The 14,391-nt window shown below is 41.5% G+C and overlaps 1 protein-coding gene across 1 annotated transcript in view; it reads left to right on the forward strand.

Annotated features, from left to right (window-relative positions):
* Window positions 1-434: 434 nt before the first annotated feature.
* Window positions 435-14,391, forward strand: part of tshz1 (teashirt zinc finger homeobox 1) — a 29,234-nt gene continuing 15,277 nt past the window's right edge. The window contains exons 1-2 of the mRNA XM_029514814.1: window positions 435-712; window positions 929-1,638. Coding sequence (XP_029370674.1) covers window positions 1,599-1,638 — 40 coding nt within the window. The 5' untranslated portion in view covers window positions 435-712; window positions 929-1,598. The remainder of the gene's footprint in view (window positions 713-928; window positions 1,639-14,391) is intronic.

Consider the following 14,391-nt stretch of genomic DNA (forward strand, 5'->3'; position numbering starts at 1 on the left):
ACCAAATACTGAGCTGATCCATTTGTGGTTTTGAGCTCTTTACATATTTGTGTCCATTTGTCTTTTTTTTTTTTTTATATAATTTTGTAACTCTCGCACAGATTGTGTTAAACCAAACCTCTCTCACACACGGAGCTCATGGATTATCACCAACTTTCTTTTTTCTTCTTCTTCACGTTGAGGCAGCTCTCTTTCTGGTGTTTAAACGGAAGTTTTGCACATCTCCGGTCCGGCAGCACGCAGCTCTCCTGTAGGCTGCACTGTGCGCACACGGGGGGACAGAGAGGCGTAGAAATGAAAGCCATCCCAGTGAACAATTAGAGCAGCGGATTGACAGGTGGGCTCTGACTGTCAGGGTGACGCTTGTGGAGGGGTGGAGTAAAGGAGAGGCCGGAAAGGCAGCTGGATGTGTCTGTCTATCAGTGGGAGCTGTCTGAACGCACCGCGCATCACCAATGTGCGCACATTTTCACTGCGGAGAATAGCCGGGGAGACGCTCATTGCGCTTTAGAGAATGAATAACAGTGAGTAAATAATAAGAACAATTTAAGAGGAGAAAACAAAAAAAAAACAAAAAAGCCAGGGAAGAGTGAGAGCAACAACAACAGCCCACAGTCTGCGGCTCAGAGGGCGGGCCTGCTCGCTGTTTTCTCATGACTTTCTGAGAAATTCGTCAAGTGTCCATGTTGACAATCGGGCGGACAGTGTACATGTGAGTATTTCATGATCCCGGAGGTGTTTACGGGGAGACGGGGGAGCTGGAGGCTGCGGGGGTTTCTCCGCGCGCACGCGCACACACACATACACACACATACACACACACACACACACACACACTTGACTGATTGACAGACACTCAGCTCGACTAACGTGTCACTCTTTCCTCTCTTTTTTCCTGATCTGTTTTTTCTTCTTGTTCCTCCCAAAGAGCGGAGCTGGCACCTGGACGGACGGACCGAAGAAGAGGTGGGGGGGGGGAGAGGAAACACTACAGCGCAGTTTGGACTCATCTCCACCACCGAGCGACTCACAGCCCAGAAGAGGAGCTCCGTTTCCTTCGATCAGCTCCCGATCAGAGGTATGAAATAGTCCGATCAGGGGTGGAAACCTCTTTTTGATGGAAACGCGCCGAGGAGATCGGCCATCTGTCCACAGCCCTGCCCGATAAAGACCGAGATCCGCACGGAGCTTTTATTATTCTTATTATTTTTCTTCCTTCACTTCCTCACCGACTCGGCTTGCGATGACTTAGTGTGATCTACAGAAGTTAATGGACGAAGCCGCTTACCTCTAAATTACCCGTAGTCCTGATTTATTTTTCTCACCGGACATACCGATTCTAAAAAAGAAAATGACCAGAGACGCGTAGAGATTAAACCTCCACTTGCATCGCCTGAAAAAAACAAAACAAAACAAAACAAAAAAACAGAGACTTCTCTAAACCCTGCGAGGGATCTACATCTTTATTCTCCCATCCCGCTGAAGAACTGAGGAAACGCTACTGGCTTTGATTTCCTCCAGTTGCACCGGTTTCCTCTCCAGCTCGTCCGCGATTTTGATCTCTGCATGAAAAGTCAAGCGGAAAGTCTTGCAACAGCATGCCGAGGAGAAAGCAGCAAGCACCGCGGCGGTCAGCAGGTAAGCCCCGGCTCTGCAAACAAACACCCCTCCAGAAGAAACAGACACACTTTATTCTTCTTCCTCCCCCTCACACACACACACACACACACACACACACACACACACACACACGTAGACAAACAGCCAGGGATCTGCAGACAAGTTTACACAGCAGCGAAACAGGCCTGGTGCAGGACACAATACAAGGACAACAGGACAGTGGACTTCTCACTGGATCCACTAGTCTCTATTCAGTGTGTGTTTGTGTGTAGAGTTTTAGTCTGCAACGTTTTAGCATACCATAATGAGTTTATTTCTACTAATCTAGAAAGGCATGTTTGACTGGCAACAGCATTGTTTCATTTGCGCAGACATTAGGCTTCAGTGCCAAATCTGCCTGTGAGAAATGAATGCGCTCAGCTGCACTTCACTTTCAACGCTTTAAAGCTGATTCTCCAATAGGCTGCCAGCATCCAAGTTCTCCAAACAAAGCTCATCTTATCTCATTTTTACAGGCTAACGCATTTGATGTGTTAGTGCCAGTAAAAGGAAGAGGGGGAAAAAATGAAAATGAAAAAAGTGGCATATTTTCAGCCTGTGTTCCGCTCAGGGATTGCCATCCTTGATTTGATGCTTGATTGATCGCCTGTCATGCGACTTCCTTTGATCTATTCATTCCTGATAAACATCAGTAAATCATTCACCATAGAGACACGCATGCGCCCAGCAGCTGGACTCCCTCAAAGCATAACTTTTTGCCCCTGCCGGGGAGCAAAGAAAAGACAAATTGAAAGAAAAGTTCTCAAGCGGGATAAATACTTTGCGATTAATAGCCAAGGGGGAGTGAAAAGGAGGGGGGAGGGTGCTGGGGCGTAGCGAGATCACAGGGAAGCATCTCATCCACAAGTATCCCTAAAACACTGCAGGGTGAAGTGGGGGGGGGGGTCACCTCTAATGGTCACTTCAAACTGTTGACCTGACCTTTGTGCTCATTTCTTAGAAGCAGGAAGTGTTTCACAGTTGTACTCGACGTTAAAGACATTTAGTCATGCAACAGCCAACTTACATGCCCATAACATCGACCATGAATAGAACATTTACACACAATAATGTCCCTCAATCTTGCTCTACAAGTCACCAAAGGAATATTTTTGATCACATTGTGATGCAAAAACTCATGTTTGGGGCAATGGGCTTGTTATCAATGAACTTTCTGGTATCAATAACCTATTGATCACATCTCCTAATATCAGACCACAGTATTTAGGTGTCTTTTCAACAGAGTTTCCCATAATCCTTTAGACCAAGCATTAAAAGTTCATGTTCAAGAGGCATTTTCTTTACTCGTGGTGTTTCGGTAAAAATGAATAATGACATGGAAATTCATATTTTGAGAGACATTCTCTGTCACAACATTTTGCATTTTGACAGTTGGGCCTCCACGTTGTCGTTTAGCTGACCAGACATGAACTGCTGTGCGAGAGAATCGCATGTTTGCCTGAATCCATTTGATGTCCCTGGGAGATGTGTGTGATTGACATGCATTTCCAAATGACGAGGGAAAGAGGAACCTTTGAAGTTCATGCAGTAATGACCAAAGCTGAATAAAACAGCTGTAGAATGTTAAGCAGGCGGTGGAAATGTGAGGTTAAGCAGACTTAATCAAGGTTGTGACAGAAAGACTTTGAACTCTGTGGGGCTGTAATTTCTAATTGACGCAAGGCTTTAGTGATGGATAGAGAGAAATGTGTTTGAAGAGCAAGCCTGCACAGAGAAAATGAGTAGTGTCTGTTTCTACCTCTGCTACAAATGGCGGTGAAATCCCCAAAAGACTCTTGTTTTCTCTGTTTTCCAGCCTCATCTGGTCATTGAGCCGAGCTCTGAAGTGGCCCCTTTCCGGCTCAGCTTTTGAATATCGATTTAATTGTCTGTTTTACTGACAGACACATACATCACACACTGTAATGGTCAATCCCAAACCAAACAGACTTTGTCTCTGCATTATTTCCAGTGCTTAAATGTTAAGTTTCAACACCTCTACTAGTGTGTGTGTGTGTGTGTGTGTGTGTGTGTGTGTGGGTGTGTATAATTGCTTCTTCAGTAAAAAGGTGTGCATACCTATAAACACAGGCTATTTTTATAAAACATTACTAGATATTTCCAAAAGCCAGATTTGTCACTTTGGAGTTGTACTAAAACAAAATGTTGCATATGCTCCTCAGAGAGAGAGAGGGTGAGTTTCAATGGCTCTTTGTATGCCATTTCAAATGGGCTCTGTTTCATCAGTCACAGTGATGATTTTAGACCCTGTAATGGCGCTGTACCCTATCTAGATTATGACCAGTGACAATACATCAGTGTTCTTTCATTTGGAACCACATTACTGCATCTGTTAGTTTTGGCAGTTGAGTTCAGTGCAGTGCTATTTGAGCAGCAGAGACTTTTGCTGCAGTCATTTGTCGTCATTTTCCTCTTTTTTGTCATCTCTCACTGAAGGGCAGTTGTTTTGAGTTACTTCTCAGAGGAGGTAAGGTAATTAATGAAAGATAAACAGTGCAGCAACATCCAGTAACAATAATCAAGAAAGGAATAAAATGTAATAGGAGTTAAAATTTTAAAACACCATTAGGACAGTGAGTCCTAATAGTTTTGCTATTATAGAGTTCATATTTTATATTTAGCTGAAATGCAGAATATTACTTTTTATTGTGTGCAACTGAAACTACTACTGAAACTACAAGTCATAATTTGATTAGTTGTGCACCAGAAAATTTTTGTGCAACTGCTCCCCAAGCTGATAAACCATTCATGCCATTTAAAAAGCTTAAAAAAGCAAAACACTGACAGGTCGGAGGTTTCCAGATGTGACGACTCGCTGATTTCTCTGGAAATGGAAAACCTTTTGTTATGACAGTACAACAATTTGCAGATCAATTTGAACTCTAGAACTGTTTTTCTTATATTTTTATAGACCAATTATTAATGAAAATATTTTACAGTTTGACTGAAACTGCAGAATTGAAGGATATCAGGAAGTGGCCTTTTACAATAAAGCCCCTATTTTTTTTTTAAACACTGGGATGATATCAGACAGTTTCCATCCGTCGCGTTATCATGTTTAAATATGACGACATTCTGTGCACATTACAGCCAGATAACTAGGAATTAGTTTAATTATTGGATGTGAAATACTATATAAGAAATATATAAAGAAGCCATAATTCAGCTACTGAGGTCACAGTTTTGATTGCTGTTGGAAAATTAATGGCATTGCAGCAAGTCTACTCTCGCTTTGAGTTTGCCAGCCACAATATCTTAAATCAAACACTGTCACTCTAAGTAATGAATCTGTCAACTAATCATTCAACATGCCAATGTGATTGCATTCTGACACTGTGGTGAATTTATTCCACATAAGTTAAAAAAAATAAATAAATAAAAACATCATTTTGTTTACTACCTATCTTGTACTATGTCCAGTTTTACTGCCTGGGATAGCACAAGAGGAAGAAGTGGAGCAGTCCACAGTGGGGTGGACCTGGATGCAGTTTCTGTACTGGCAGAATTAATGCAAGTCATGAAGTGAGAGACAGTCACATCCTGTGATACTGTCTGCAAGATTGTCCATTCATACCTGAAGATCATAGTTCATTTCCTTTTGTCTGCTCTCTTGATGGAACTGTTGGGCAGCTAGCTGTTTTTTTGCGACGCACACAACAATCCCACTAATTAAGAAGTTTAAACATAAATCATGTATTAAGTTAGAACCAAAGACTGAGGATGCTGTTAATTTCTTTGTTATACATTACTTAGTGACTTCTATAACTTCAGTGCTGCATTTTAATGATGTGTCTTCAGCACAACACATGTTTAATTAAAGCGCACTGTAACACTGGTCCAGCTCGAAGCTACATCGGCTACACACTGATTCAGAATGCACAGACAGTAGTGCCTTGCCTTGTGAGTTTCTCCACTGACATCAGTGGCTGCTTTCTTTTTCCCTAAACACATCCCACATTACTGACACTATCACTACCTCAATGCAGAAGGAGCCTCTTAATTATGACTTGAGGGTTGGAGGGTGGGTGGGAGGATGGCGTGGTTGAGGTGGTGGTGGTGGTGGTGGTGGTGGTGGTGGGGGGGGGGATTGCTTCCCGACGGCATCGTTAGCCGTGGTCCCTAATTATCCAGGTAGCTGACGGATCAGTGACAGGGCCCCACCGATTAATGCTGACAAATTCAGCAAGGTGTCAAGTCTGCAAGCTGCCTTGATATAATCAACTCTGTGTTAGCCACTTCTCATATGGCCACCCCCAGTTGTTCTGGTGTAAACACAACAGCAGAGGTTGCTCACAGTGTGATGTGACAAATCGAAACGCTGGACTTGGCAGCGTTCTGCTGGACACCAAGAGTCTCCTAACAAGGTTATGAATGGTTGTAGATTCAACTTCGGATGACTAGTGCCTGAACAAGTACACAGAGCTTGTGCAATAGAAGTAGTTTTAATAGTGCTGCGAATGTTTCATCATGAATGTGAGAGATCTTCTTAATACATACCTTTCCGTCTGATCCCTCTGTTAACAGCTTTTTGGTTTTTTTTTTGACAGAACAGGAACAAAGTTCTAAGACGAGCAGCATTAATACATTTTGTAGTTGTTACTTGGCATTGTATTTCCTCAGCAGAACTGTAGCTCCCGGCACATGTCAACTCAGGAGCTAGGACCAAAAGATTATTACTAGCACCTTGTGTTGGTTTTATCTGGATGTTTCTGATAAAGTATTTAATGACATTTGTCAGGAATTGAGGCTGCGCTGGGAGAAAAAAAATAGAGTACAGATGAGAACATAGCATGTTGGTGTCTATGTATGTTTGTGATTCTGCATCATTGAGCAAGATGAGTCGTGTGTGTGCATGTATGAATGTGAAATATTCTGATCTGGTGATAAAGCAGCTTATGTAAAGTGTCATTAACAGGTGACATTGACTGAAGGAGTCAGTGGATGTATTTGCTATCCCACACTCCACTACACCCGTAGTTTCATTTGCATGTGTTGTCAGAGCTGGTAGGCCTTCAGGAAATCAAAGACGCACACTGATACGCACACTCGCTCAACTACGCTCTCTGTCCTCATCTTTGTGGAGGTTAAGTGACAAATGAAGATCGATGACTGCTCTTACAGAAAAGAGAGGGTAGAATTGAAAATATGTGGGAATTAGGCTCGCCAGCAGGGTGACGATGTAAAGGCATTCAGAGCTGCAGTCGGGAGGTAAAACTATCCCCCATGCTTAATGAGGTTCAGAGGAAGCAGGAAAACCTGGATTTTCGCTCAAGCACGACGCGCAAAGCTTTGACAAAGAAATGAAGAGAACAAGGTCGTTTTAAAGCTCACTAGCATCCTCAGTCTTAAATACATCCTGTGCTTATTTATTGTCTCTGATTTTCAATATGCCTTTTTTTCCATTTAGGAAGATATCCTGGCTACAATTCAAAACAGCTGCAAAACAAGCCCCAAGTTGGGGATGTAAGATAATAACAGGAATAATAACAAGAATGAAATCATCCACATGGCTGTTCTTAGGGGGCTTAAGGGGTTGCTAATTACTTGTAGCGTACACATTGACCTGGCAACATTTTCCTGCTGATTGATTAGAAGAGCCATTTTGGCGAAAGGTTAAGAGAATTAAAGGAAATTCTTGGATTAAAAATTAAAGTGGACTGGAATAGTTTACCGTTGAATTCAACACAAGGATTTCACACCGCATACGTGGTCGTGAATATATGCTCAGTGGTCATAATTTAAGGATTTATCATGGCCAATTCTTTATTTTTCATGTCAAGAAACTGAGAGTTCCAGTTATTAGAGTCAATTTTAGGCGACTGAAACTACACTTGCAGCTGGAAATTTGGAATATACTCACTATGTCTGCAGGCTATGGCAATGCAGCAAAGAATTGTGGGCAATCAGGAACCCAAAGTGGGCCAGCTGCATTTACATCTTCACTGGACTGGCGTTCTCTATTAACTGAAGCAGTTTCCCATGCGGAAAAGGGGAATTGGGTTAAATATGGTAAGAGAAAAGAAATGCAGAGAGAAGAAAGAGAAACATTGCAAGTAGTGATTTAAGGCAAGAAGACGGGAGGTCCAGGGTACACTCAGAGGTCAGGGTGTACTCAGGGGAGCCCCTGTCCGGCGCAGCTTCCACTGTAGTATACACACCATGTGTATTTTGCTGTTTTCACATGTTTGCAATGCATCATTCCTGTGTGTTTTTGTCATCATTGTATATTCGAATAAATTCTAATGTTTCCAATAATCAATTTCAGTTTGACGTCACACTAGTGTAATTGTATGTATTGTGTGAGTGTGTGTGTGTGTGTGATTGGGTGATTGATGCATTGTACAGCAGACAGATGCTGTTGTTGGGGAGACAGAGTAAGCCAGTGTTGGCTGCTGTGATCCAATTTGTCCAAAGCCAGAAGGACTGACTCAGATATTGCTTTCTGCATTTTGCTCCAGTGATCTAAGATATTACCGAGCTTGTTTTTTTTTTTCTTTTTTAGCTCAGCAGTTGATGTATCAGAAATTGCCACTGAGGCGACACTTGTTGCTGTAATCATTGTGATCAACTTAGAGATTAGACTGGAGATACATGACCACCGGAACAGGCTCAGCGAGGTTGAAATTATTCTCACCAGTCTCTCTTTTTATTGAATCTCTCACTCTCTCATTGCTGCTACTTGAGTGAAGTGCTAAGTCGGTTAAGCTAAGACTGAAAAAGTGCCTTCGCAAACCAAGCATGAAAAAGCAGCGGCGAAGTGAGCGAGCTGCTGCTGGAGGCCCTGCGCTTCCCAGCCTTGAAGTTGTGCCGCTGCTGTTAACCAGCCTTGAACATCTGTGTTGAAGCTGGGTGTGGGTAAGGGAGACAGAGGGGAAAAAAGACAACAGAGGGAGACATAGAGGGGCTGAGAAGAAAAGGTATTAAAAGTGACAGATGAACAGGACTTGGGTAGACGTTCTCCTGAAGCAGCTGTGACTGCTGCCATTGCTCTGACAGGTGTCAATTAAGAATTACTGCCAGGGTCCTGTCGTCATTTTTTCCTGCCCAGCTGTCTGCCTGTGTGCCTTTCTGAGAAATAACATTTTACCCTTGTCACTGCGTTAGCGCTTAGCTACAGTCGCCCCAGAAAATGAGTGCATGGCGGGCACACTAATCGATAACCAGTGTATTAGCAATTATTTTGCCCATTGATTTACGTTGGGCCAGTGACTCCCACTGCGTTGTTATTAGCCACTGATTATATGTGCCTGTGCTGTAGTGCAGACACACGCGCCAACACATACACTTGTTCTGCTGTTAAAAGGTAGGTATATTTTATTTTTAGAGCCAAGTGCACATTTAGGGAAGACAATGCAATGTAACAAATATTTCACTCTGTGCTTAGGAAGTCAAATAATCCATTTGTTTTAAGACGAGTCAACATTAACAATCGTGTCTTTGGGAGAGGTGGATATGATTTGTCGTGACTGACATCTAAAAAGCTAGACATTTTCTGAAATAGAGCGCTGTGACTGATTGTGTGTGTGTCATGTTCCTCACATGGCCTGCATGACTTCCTCGGTCATCAAAGCTTGAATTTGAGTAAACTTTTACTTGCCATGTTGTTGCGTTCAAATTTAAGATATTGGCCCTTTGGTCAAATGAGAATTATTGGCATTGCCAGATTTTTAAACTTGGCAATTTTTTTGCCATAATTAACAATTGTTTTTGCAGAGCACTGGTGGTCCAGTAGTTTATCATACATGCTCTGTAATTGAAGTGGTCCTTGTTTGAATCCTTCTACCGATTTTCAAACGCTAATATGCTACCGTTGTGTGGAAGGAAACAACAGTAGGAACTGTCTGAAGAGAAATAGAAGTTACTCTCTTTTATTCTGGCAAGCAGAAACTGCACCAGCAGCAGGAAGTTTTCCCGAGAGCTGCCAAATGATGATTTTTATTTTTTTATTTTTTTTTATTTTCGGACTGGCACCCAGTTTGTCTAAGACTGGATGTAAAATGCAAACCTCAACAAAGATTTTAAAGATCAATAAAAAGATTTTTTCCATTACTGCCAATTTGAAAGATGTACATTATTAATATATTACATTCTTTTTATTTGTAAATTCATTGAATGTATTCACTGATATGTTTGTATTCATGTATTTGGTAATATTATATTTATATTTTGCATATATACACTACCAGTCAAAAGTTTGGACACGCTTTCCTATTCATTTCAATGAGAAAATATTTTGTATTTGTGAATTTCTTCTCACGAGTACTGTTAGACAAAAATTTACCTTACGCTTTTGTGTGAAACTATTGCACTACTGTTTGACTCAGTGTTGTGTCCCAGGAGAAATTCCATTTATGTTCAGAACAGGAAAATGAAAACTTTATAACAGAAAGTTTTATCAATTCTTCACGCTAAATTGTAAAGCAACCCTAAAAATGCTGGGGGCTTATGAATAGTATTACTACATTTTGTTTATGTTTCTTGGGGTTGCCTGGGTAATGGTTGGATTTGGACTTAATATGTGTACACATGATAACTCTACACTGTTGGTGTTTTCAGTATAATCCCCCTGTAAACACTACCAGGAACATTAACATTAATTAAACACATGCAAATTGAGCGGCAGCTTGTGGTAAATTTTTCTTTTTCCCCTCACTGCTCCAAGGAGAGCTTTGGTTATAGTGTATGTACAGCATGTGCTGCTAAGTCTGATCAACGCCGACACTGTATATCACAGCAGTTATTCGTTCTTTTAGTCCATAGTGCTGAGAAAAGCTGGCTTCAGCAGATCAGAACAGCAGCCGGTGCAAGTGGGCAAAAGTCAGGAGGCGGAAATTTTATCCCCCAAGGAGTGTTTATTTAACTGATAAGGTGTGTTGAGAAGCAATGAATATGATTTTTTTTTTTTTTTTTTTTTTTTGGGGGGGGGGGGCACTAGTTCACTGCAGATAAGCCATCTGGGAATAGATACAGTTAACAGACGACACTTTGCCCTTGAGAGGGGACTCTGGGGAAGGTCATGCTGCAGCCTGGTGTGGTGCCACTACCATCTCTCTTTCCTCGCCTTACCTCCTCATCTTTATCTCAGCACACAAACCTACAGCCTCTCTCTCTCTCTCTCATTCCCCTGGCTTGATTTTTAGGGATTACTGTCTCTCTCTCTCTCTCTCTCTCCCCCCTCCCTCCCTGTAAGCCTTTTCTCATCTTCTTATCAGTCATCAATCTCTATCTTACTGACTCAATTCTCCTCTACCATGCTCATATTTTCTTTCATCTTCTTGCTGTCTCTCACCCTCATCTATCGCTCTCTCACCGGATGCTCAAGAGTCAGTGAACTGGTTACAAGAACATGAACTCGACATCTGAAAAGGAGAGCTTAATACTCTCTTCTTTCAGGCCGGCTGGCCTTGTTCTCATATATCAAGAACCCCTTCTTTCTTTCTTTCTTTCTTTTTTGAGAAGTCTGATTTCAGCGACAGTCTCCAATCACACTCTTGACTTGTAAAAATCCAAAAGGTCACAGGGCAGTGAAGTCTTGTCATCTCCTTTTGATGTCTGAGCATATGACTCTCACATATTTTCCAAGAGCCATCCCCATTAAGCAGATAATTATCAATAAAGCGTGTTGCAAAGGACTAGAATGGAAGCATATTTTGCTGATGTGCCACCACTGAGTTTTGTTTGACGCTTTCGTAAAAAAGAAACCCATAGACCACGATTTGCACGGGGTTATGCACAGTAATCACTTAACAGGCGTCGGCTTCAGTGCACCACTTGATGGGCAGTTGAAAGGGGATATAATGTCTTGTGATCCCAGTCAATTCAACAACACCACATGCTACCCCCCAAAAATTCCTCCCAAATCTTTCCTGAGCCGACGTGTTGTCTCAGACAGTGACAGTCACAGGGGGTGTAAGCTCAGCTCTGTCCCTCTAAGTCGTCTGTCTCAGAGAGAACAGCAGGAGGCCTCTTGTATACCCAAATGCTTCCTGCGTCAGTGTGTCTCCCTCGTCACTCAGTCCCTCAAACACCAAAGCAGCTGTCTGGCAGTCAAACTAGCTGGCTGGACGTCCACCTCATCATCTGTTTCAGATTACCTGTCTACTTGTGTCTGTTTGTCTGGTGCCCCAACTGTTGGCCTGCTTACTTGTCTGTTGCTAATCCATCTGCCTCTGGTCTCTCCCATCATGATCAACATTTTGATATTTAGTGTCAGCATCAACTGTGGCATAAACTTTGGCATAAATACACTCTATACACAGATACCACAGCACTTTTTGTTGTAACTAAGAACACATCCTGAAATGCTTTTGTACAAATTTGTTGATTTAACTTCTGGTGAAGAAATAGTCATCACATAAAACCACACATTTTTATTAAACATGACAAACATACAGTAACGGTATGCTCGAGCTGCTGAAAGATGCATTTTGTTACCTTTAAGCAGAGCCAAGCCAGCTGCTTCCCCCCATTGCCAGTCTTTATGCTAAACTAAGCTAACCAGCTGCTGGCTGTGTTTACTGAGCAGACAAATACAAGAGAGGCATCGGTTTTCTCATGTCACTCCAGACAAGATCATTTTTCCCCAACAGTGTCAAACTATTTCCTTGTGATTTGCAGATAAAGTATTTGATTAGCTCATAAAACATGACCCATCTGAGTCCAGAAATCACAACGGCCAGTTAAAAGGTCTCCAGCTACATTCTTAAAAAGCTATAATTTAATATCATAATATTCCAGTGAAATAATAAATAACGCAGCCACTGGAGCAACTGAGTACTTTTCTTTTTGATACTTAAAGTACACATTCCATGACTGCCTGAGGTAAACTTTTGAATTAAAAAATTTGACCCAACAACTACTTGCAGCCCATCTGCTTGAATCTTTTTCTGTGCAGTCAGGGTGAATAATGTCAGCCATTCAGACTGATAGGTTTATCCTTCTTGATGATCCTGGCTAACTTCTACAAATTGTGATTCATTATAGGCTTCTGAATCCTGTCAAACTGCTTTATTAATTTGCATTTCATAGTATTTGCCTCTGCCTTCTCCCTCACTTTCTAATTTGGGTACTGCTTGCTGCTTCACCTTTGTGAAGGTCTGCATAATATATCTGTCATCTTGGTGAATACGCATGATATATTTGGAATTTTTATGGCCTTACATTTAAAAGTCCAAGAATGGCCACAATCCCAGTTTCACTGTGTCTGTGTATGAGTCATTTTTAGGTGAGTGTGACGTACTTTTTTACTGAACCAATCTGTTTTTCCTCTACATCTTCTCGGTTTGTCATTTCATTAATTTCCTGCCTTGCCTCATAGTTGGAGCTTTGTTCACACACTTCTCTGATTTAGCAGTAACTGCTGACTGATTTTTAGTAACCAGACAATGAAGTTCTGAAGTTATACCATTCTCATTCATCTGACAGTACAAGGTGGTGACTCAACAGTAAAACTGGGCTGAAGCCATTTCATGGAAATATATTTTGCCTCTCAAATATTCTTGCATAATTTTTGTTGTAGTGTCAAAGCAGAAATCGAAAAAAATTTGAATTCAAGCTTAATTTAGAGCTGCAACTAAAGATTGTTTTCATTATTGATTCATCTGCCTACAAGTTTGGCATTGGATCTCTCAAATGTCAGATAGTGCCATCGTAACTTACTGAAGCCTGATCTGATGTGATCAAATGATGTGCAGTGCCTGTTGCTCTTAGACCAACAGTCCAAATCCTAAAGGCTGGAAAATAAAGTATTACTGTATACATTTCTAACTCTAGGAACACTGTTTTTGGGAAACAGATGAACGTTAACGTTATTAAAAAAAAAAAAAAAAAGGTCAGATGATTTCACTGATTTTCAGTGAAGGAACTGATTTCCACTGAGTTATGGTTACATACAGGAGCAAGTCAATATAGTATCCATCATTTATGATTTCCCGCATGACCAAAAAAAAAAAAAAAAGTGTGCTGGTTTCATGTAGCTTGTGGCGTCTCTGGTTTCAAAAACAACAGGTTTCTTTGTTGTAACTCATTCTCCATCAGAAAAAAAACACAGCTGTTATTTATACTGTTCCAGACTCCAGAGTTTTAATACAAAAAACTTTTGATATCAACTTAACAGTGTCAGCGTATGAGACTAGAGCCCACTGTGTGAGACTCACACTCATGCCTGGAGTGGTTTTGACTGACTGTCACATGACATGTGACAACAGATGCAATCATAATTATGGCAACAACGAACTGGATGTCATCTGCAAAATTGGTCGACAGTGTATGTTTTCAGGAGGCTATATTACACAGTCTTTGTACTTCGATAGTGACTCTTTGAACAGAAAATCGTGTATCCAAAAGCTCTTTTCTTTGATGCACCTGGACAAAGGAATGTGTTTAGTGCGTTTTGATCTGAGCAACAAGGGGTGTTTGTAAATCACAAATCTCTTATTAAGGGATCCACCGTTAAAGTATCGCTGGTCGTTGGCAGCAGCTGATGCCAAAGTTGTGAAAGTTCAAATATCTTGAGAGTGTCTGAATGGTTGTGAACTTAAGACAGGAACTTAACGACGCAGCTGGGCTGGTCTGTCAAGAGGTTGGTTAAAGAGACATTTTTACATACCCTCAGAACTATTTTAAAGCCACTGTTGGATGTTTTTAGCCTTGCAGTGGCAGACAGTGGAGCTACTGTGGAAGCAATGTTGATGGCACGATCCTGAGCGGGTG

Source organism: Echeneis naucrates, chromosome 11, assembly GCF_900963305.1.
Source record: "Echeneis naucrates chromosome 11, fEcheNa1.1, whole genome shotgun sequence".
Taxonomy (NCBI): domain Eukaryota; kingdom Metazoa; phylum Chordata; class Actinopteri; order Carangiformes; family Echeneidae; genus Echeneis; species Echeneis naucrates.